The 7,257-nt window shown below is 41.3% G+C and overlaps 1 protein-coding gene across 2 annotated transcripts; it reads left to right on the top strand.

Moving 5' to 3' along the window:
• The first annotated feature begins 1,349 nt into the window (after positions 1–1,349).
• npy4r (neuropeptide Y receptor Y4) lies at positions 1,350–7,257 on the top strand. Of its 2 annotated transcripts, none has more exons than XM_058058566.2 (2): positions 1,350–1,472; positions 5,421–7,257. In XM_058058566.2, exon 2 carries the CDS (start codon positions 5,488–5,490, stop codon positions 6,778–6,780), a length of 1,293 nt encoding a protein of 430 aa, XP_057914549.2. In that variant the 5' UTR covers positions 1,350–1,472; positions 5,421–5,487; the 3' UTR covers positions 6,781–7,257. The 2 variants fall into 2 exon arrangements, with proteins under 2 accessions (XP_057914549.2, XP_057914548.2); XM_058058565.2 differs by having other exon boundaries at positions 1,351–1,472; positions 5,415–7,257.

Raw genomic sequence — 7,257 nt, forward strand, 5'->3', positions numbered from 1 at the left:
AACACATCAAAGATGACAAGTGAGGAAGGTGAGCGTGATGGAACTCAAATTAGAACTTGTGGGGCCTCCTTAAACTCAAGGTGGAAGAGCAAAAGGTGTCATCCACCTGTGATGTCATCATGGAGGAGTGGAAGGGCTCAGTGTTAGAACAATGGTGCTCACAGTAAACATTCACACGCCATCTTCACTTGAGTGTTTTCAGTGGATAGTAAAACTACAAGCTGATACCAAAATATGGTATGTCCACATTCCTTGCTTGTCGTATTGCCCCTTGAGAAGATATAATAGCATGGTCGCTGAAATGTGAGCTAGCTCGGCTTCCAGTACATAACACTTACCGGTTGAGACTGCCAAGTAGTTGCCTCCATTGACTTTCAGCTATTAACAATGAACAGAATCGATAGATGCGTGGAAATACTGCCATTCATGATGAGATGAGACGGTCCACTAACAACACATGGCGATCAGGCTATGGCAATGACAGAGACGCTGTTCTACACGCCCATCAAAAGAATCGATTAGCTGTTAAGATACAATGACTTCAGTATTGCTGCTTTAAATTATATACGGTAGATGACCATTCTCTCCAAATTGTACAAATGTCTCTTTTAAAAAGGATTATGTATCACTCTGTAAATGTAGGAGAAAAAAAGGGCATAAAACCCAAGCGAAGCAACTGATGAATAAAACATCCCGTGCCTTGTCAATATAGTGATTTACTTGGTAAATAAATACAAGGCCCGCTTGTGTGACAACAAACGTATGGAAATATACACGCAGATGTCCCATGTTTACTATTTAGTGCCTCCTTCCAACTCTTGGTGTTCCAGCTGGGACTGGTTATCTCACGTCGCACTCCTCCTTCATGAAGAGATGATGATCAAAGATTTCTTTCCTTTAAAAAAAACCCTCCGAAAGGTGGGTTGCCTTGACAACCGTCATTAGGCATGTGATACAAGCAGTAGTATCGCTGCTTATTGGAAGCCTGACTATAGATAGATGGATGGATGGATGGATGGATGGATGGATGGATGTACCATGTACAAGACAAACTATTACAAGACCTCCTTGTCTTCTGCTTTATGTGCAGAAAGTAATTTCCTTTTCCAATTTAGAAACTCAGATAAATGTGAGATAGCTATAACAGTATTAAAAAAAGCACCCCATTGCCTGAAAAAAGTATAAATATTTCATGATTTTGTGTATCCTGTTATGAGCAACAATTTCCAGTCCAATTTTACAGCAGGTGTCATTTTCAGGATGCAATTGAATGAAATCACCACAGTGTGACAGCAGAGCTCGGTGCAGAGAGGGTCTTGGCAACCCTTAGGGCTCCATCATCCCAATAATAGCCAAACTCCTCTCCCTGCTGCCTCTCACTGAAGCATCAGGCTCCTCAGGATGCTCTGCTCCCTCTCCAACTCTAGGTTCAGCTGTGGATTCTCGCCGGCTTGCAGCATCAAATCCCTCATGTGAGTACTTGTTTTTGCCCCCCCCCCCAAAAAAACCCACAATAGTGTTATCTTTGTTATAGAATGTCTGCATGTGTTTGCTTTTGTTTCTTGCAAATGTTGATTGATTGTAACAGCAAGGGAGCTCTAAGCATGCTTTCGAGGAATATGCATCCACTTTCTGCACAAATGAATGCATTTGCAATAAGTTGCACATACTCTGAGGATGACACATCTCATAAATATGCGTGGTGTGGTAATTGCAGGGAAGGTAAAGCACATGAGTAGTCCCAGCTTGAATAATGAGGCTGGGGACATTATCTTGGGTCAAGCACTGTGCCGGCTGCTGTTATCACACATCTCCATGCAGGAGTTGCACTGGAAGGATAGGAGGATTTTATCTGAATAGCACCACTGGCAGAGAGCATGCATGTGGAAAGATGGAGAGGAGTTGGACATGTGTGTGCACATGAATTCACAGATAAGCCTTGCAGAAGTGCAATGACGGAAGAGCAGATATGCAGTGATTGTGATCACAATTACAGAGTATGACAAGCGATATGAATCCGTAACTGGATGATTTATTTGACAGCTTAACAGAGTGTTTCCTACGGTGTATTGTGGACTCCATCTTATTATATTTCATGATGGGCACCTCCAACTAATTATTGTAATAACAAAAATATCAGAAAGAAGCAGTCACAGGAAACAACCTTCCTACCTGATTTAAATTTGATTCATTTTTGTGATCATATCATATATTGTCTTGTTAACCTATGTACAGTAATTCCATGTAGATGCATATGAAATTTCTGACTGATGGTCATATTTTAATGTATGTCTTCAAGTGTTTTGCACATATTTTGAGCTGATCTACTGAAGAGATTAAATCCCATGTTTTTTTATTTTATTTTATTTTATTTTATTTTATTTTATTTTATTTTATTTTATTTTATTTTATTTTATTTTATTTTTAATTACTTATGCTGAACAGATGGACAGATAGACGAGCCAAGGATGGTAAAGATTCATAAATAAAAAGCCCTTCCTAACCATTTTAATAACCTAATAAAAATGTTCATTTAAGCCTTACTCTGAACAGATGGCCAGATAGGATTTTATTGTATTTTTTTAATGTAATGCATGCCTGTAATCATTACAATGGTTAACATGTTATTTATTTATTCATTTTTTTATTTGCCTTATTTGAGCATATGGGCAGAGACGAGCCAAGGATGGTAAAGATTCATAAATAAAAAGCCCCTCCTAACCATTTTAATAACCTAATTAAAAAAAAATCATTTTTTAATTTTATGTCAATGTCATATTTATAGTAATATGCTGTCTTATTCTGAGTTGATTCTGATTGTCTTCCTCTTCTACACTTCATTTTATGCCATGGTCATATTTTGTCTTCATGCATGACTGTATTGTGGAATAGCAAAGCTTAAAAAGCAATAACCTTCCCTGAATGTGTGATATTGTGACTGGTGTGAAAACAGTTCTAAATTAGTCATCAGGGAACCAATGGGAGACGTGGTGCCAGTGAATGTTCAAATTTGAAGATCTTAACAAATACACTTAGATGTCAACACAATTGTTGTAAGGAAATACAAGCAGCGGAACCGAGTGGGTGTGGGGTACAATTTATCATGCTCCACAATTCACCCACATTCATCTTCATTTAATTTCCAGTCACCAAGGCTAATTTGTCAGTGATTAATGACTGTGCTTAACGAGAAAGGGAGACTTCGGTGGACACAGTGGTGCCATGTCACATTGCTCCTTGTGCTACTGTACTGTCTGGATGTGCAACAACACATCATTAGAACACAGAGGGTCCAAGGTTGCCAAATAATGGCAGGCTTTTTCTTTTCTGCTCTATTATGGTTGTTTTTTTTTTGGGGGGGGGGGGGGGGGGGGGTTCTCCCAATGCAGCTACTTCAATGCTCTGTACCCTGCCTGCAGCTCGCTCAACACACTGACAGCGTGCGTTAGTGATGATGCACTATGAAGTGACTGATAGCTAAGTTTATGCACCTTTAATGGAAAATGACAAGCTCATTTTGTCTGCCATGCAAGTTTTTTTTGTCACATGCTGGCAACAGTTTCAGGCGAGTGTGGGTCATAATGCATTGTTAGGATTCTGACAATGGCATGCCCTTTGTATTTTGACACATAGTATATTGAGTTACTTTGAAAACAGACTTCTCTGTTGGCGTGCTGTGCATGCACGGTAATTCCACCGCCGTCGTGCTTTTCATCTCCAGCTTGACTGAGGAGACGTGAAGTTGGAAATCTGCAGGTGCATAAGCAGAGAGAGGAAATGTGTCTTGTACAAGAATATTTTATTTATTTTACTTAGAGTTATTGTTTATTTATCCAGGTTTGTTTCCACAAGGGAGACCAAGAAGGTAGCAGCATTAGAAGGAGAAAGATGTACAGTAGATTGGTGGTGGGGAACCTGGTCCATTGTGGTGGTGTACGCTGTCAACTGTGTCCAAACTTTTGACTGTTTGTGTATATTTCAGGCTGAAGTACAGTAGTAGACTGATTTAGTTGGCAAAATTGTTGCCAAAGTTGGCAAAATGACTACACTAGAAAAGCGCTTGGAGAGCGTAGACCTTCGCCAAGCACTGTAGGTCCCCCATATTGTGATTTACACCATAAATATTAGTCCTACATTTTATCTACATTTTTAGATTACTTGACCATGAAAACATATCATGGGTTTGAATGACTTAAAGAATGCTAACATGCTAACATCAGCATGCTGACCCCCTAACATAATAATAATAATAATAACATAAGTGTTTGCATAAAGGCCCCCAAGAATTTACTATAATAATGTTAGCATGTTATCATGTTATTACAATGCTAACACCTAGCACTCTAGCACTGCTTAAAAATGCTAGTATGCTCATTTTGGTGTGCTAGCAATGCTAACATGCTAAAACCTAGCTGTGTTCACCTATGACTACCTCTATGTTAATGTAAGCATCAATACCTATCATGATTGTGTTTATACTGTATATATGTCTACTCATAAAATTGCAAAAATGCTATTGTTCCAACATTAGCTTGCCAGCAATGTTAACATGCTAACATTAGCCTGCTAATACTTAGCATGATAGCACAATGTACCAGGAAGGCTAAACGCATCGAAACAACTTTTTCTATGCACAAATGGCATCATACAATGTAATGTTATACAATGTTATGCATCCAGATAGTGATCTGGATCACCCCCCAAACGTAACCAGTTCTTTCATATTCCATTTCCGACAATTCCTGAAAATTTCATCCAAATCTATTCAGAACTTTTGAAGTTATTTTGAACACAAAACAGATAAATGTGATACAACATCCTACTTCAGCATACACAGCACACAATGCAGTAATGATTAGGGAGAATGCTTGTTGAGAAATTTCCTGGCCGTTCGGCCAATATTCCATACTGCAATAAAAGGTCATCTACAGTTGCCAAGGCAATTAAAGAGATATTCTTCTCCAACTTGCAAGCCATTGTTCCATGAATTAATGCGGTCTTTGAGGTGACTTAAAGGTCAAAATACTATTTATGGGTACCTAGTGGCAGGTTTGACACTAAAGTACAATGCAGTCATTAACATTCATGTTTGAGATTAAATTAAACCAAGAAGTTCACACATTCACACTTACTGTAAATAGTTCATATCAACATTAAATATAATTGATGAAATGAAAGAAGAAATAAAATATTTTACGGACTTGTGAAGGTCACATAAGTAAACACAATATTTGGTGCTAATAATGATAATAATGGATGGACTTAGTTTTATTTGTTTAACTGACAGAACACTATTGCACGGGAGCGGCTGACATGAAAGATACATGTATTATTTAGCTATCGAGTGTGATTGCTTCGCTAGTGACAGATGATGTCTTGTTCCTCCTTGTGTGTTTCTTCCCCGTCCCTGTCAGATGCAGACGTCCCGCTAAGGGCTGAAATGGATGGTTCCATCCTGAGGGCCGGTGACCCTTAAGTGCTGGTGAGATGTCCTTCAGTGGCAACACGAGCCAACTCTCCCCATCGACAACGTCTCCGCCTCCACCAGACAACCGCACAACCTCCTCGCAGTCGCCGTCTTGGGAGGAGGGACACTCTCTGCGAGAGTGGGCATCAAATGAGACTCTGCTCTCAGACCTATCTGTTCTTGGGCATGACGAGCAATGCCACACGTCTCCTGTGCTCACGGCGTCTCTGGTGGTGTGGTACAGTGTTACGATGGTGCTGGGCCTGGTGGGCAACATCGGCCTGATCTGCATAATCACACGACGCAGGGAGAAAGCCAATGTCACCAGCATTTTCATTTGTAACCTGTCATTCTCTGACATTCTGGTGTGTGTGTTCTGCCTCCCTTTCACGCTCACATACACACTGATGGACCACTGGGTGTTCGGGTCACTGCTATGCCGCCTGGTGCCGTTCATTCAGTGTGTGTCTGTGACCGTCTCCATACTGTCTCTGGTTTTTATCGCTCTGGAGAGACATCAACTCATTATTAACCCAGCTGGCTGGAAACCCAGCATTCCTCAAGCCTACACAGCTGTTGTTGTCATCTGGATTCTGGCATGCTTCACCTCCTCACCTTTCTTGGCCTTTCAGCTGCTCACAAATGAGCCGTACGCCAACATGATCCTCGCCGAGCCGGCACTATATCGCCAAACACCACCCGTCTCGCCTGCTAACTCATCTGTGCTTCAAAATTCACAATACTTTCCCAAACTGTATGCGTCCCTGCATATGGAGGCGTGTATGGAGCGCTGGCCATCCCAACACGACAGGCTGACCTACACCACATGGCTGCTCTTGTTCCAATACTGTGGCCCTTTAATTCTTGTTCTGCTTTGTTACGTTCGAGTGTTTGTGCGCCTGCGTCACCGCAAAGATATGCTGGACCGCGCCAGGACGCCTGAGAGTCAGCGCATGGCCCACAGCCGCCGAATTAACATCATGCTGGTGGCCCTGATAACGGCTTTCGCCCTGTGCTGGCTACCGCTCACCATTTTCAACGCCGTGTCCGACTGGAACCAGGATGCCCTGCCTATCTGCCACCATAACCTGCTCTTCTCCCTCTGCCACCTCTTGGCAATGTCCTCCACCTGCATCAACCCCATCATCTACGGCTTCCTCAACTCCAACTTTAGGCAGGAGGTCAAAGAGGTGCTCCAGTTCTGCAGGTGTCACCCCGTGGAGGAGGAGAGCGAGCGCCTCCCCATGTCTACGGTGCACATGGAGATGTCTCGCACCTCGGCGCCGCTCACCTGCAGGAGTAACTCTATTTGATAGACACGAACTCTTTCCACCTTTAATAGACATTCAAACATTTTCATCATGACTGATGATTGTTGTGTGTAGTGCTGTGTGGGTTTTATCTTTAGCTCTCTGGCAGTCGTGCTTTAGCTCAACTAAATGTTTTGACAGCTTTAATTATGTTAAAAAAATGCTATGGCTGTGATGGTAAGCAGTTTTAAACCTGAAAAAACAAGGTTGTTATGCATCACTTAAGCTATATTATTAAAGAATGCTGCTTGTTAAGAATTTATGCAAGATGTGTTCAGTAGTGTCATATTAAATATAAAAATGCATTTTAGTCATCAAGAGTGACAGAAAAAAGTGGACTATGTGGACTGTAGTATTTTGAATTACTTTTGCATTGACTGCATTTGTGTTGTGAAATTATGTGTTTTTGACACCACAGAAAACTGTTTTGTGATATTGTCATGAAAATGTGTTTTCAATGTTGACTGCTAAGCTTGCCGA

This window comes from Doryrhamphus excisus, linkage group LG20 (assembly GCF_037039965.1).
Source record: "Doryrhamphus excisus strain RoL-2023G ecotype Guam linkage group LG20, RoL_Dexc_Guam_v1.1, whole genome shotgun sequence".
Taxonomy (NCBI): Eukaryota; Metazoa; Chordata; class Actinopteri; order Syngnathiformes; family Syngnathidae; genus Doryrhamphus; species Doryrhamphus excisus.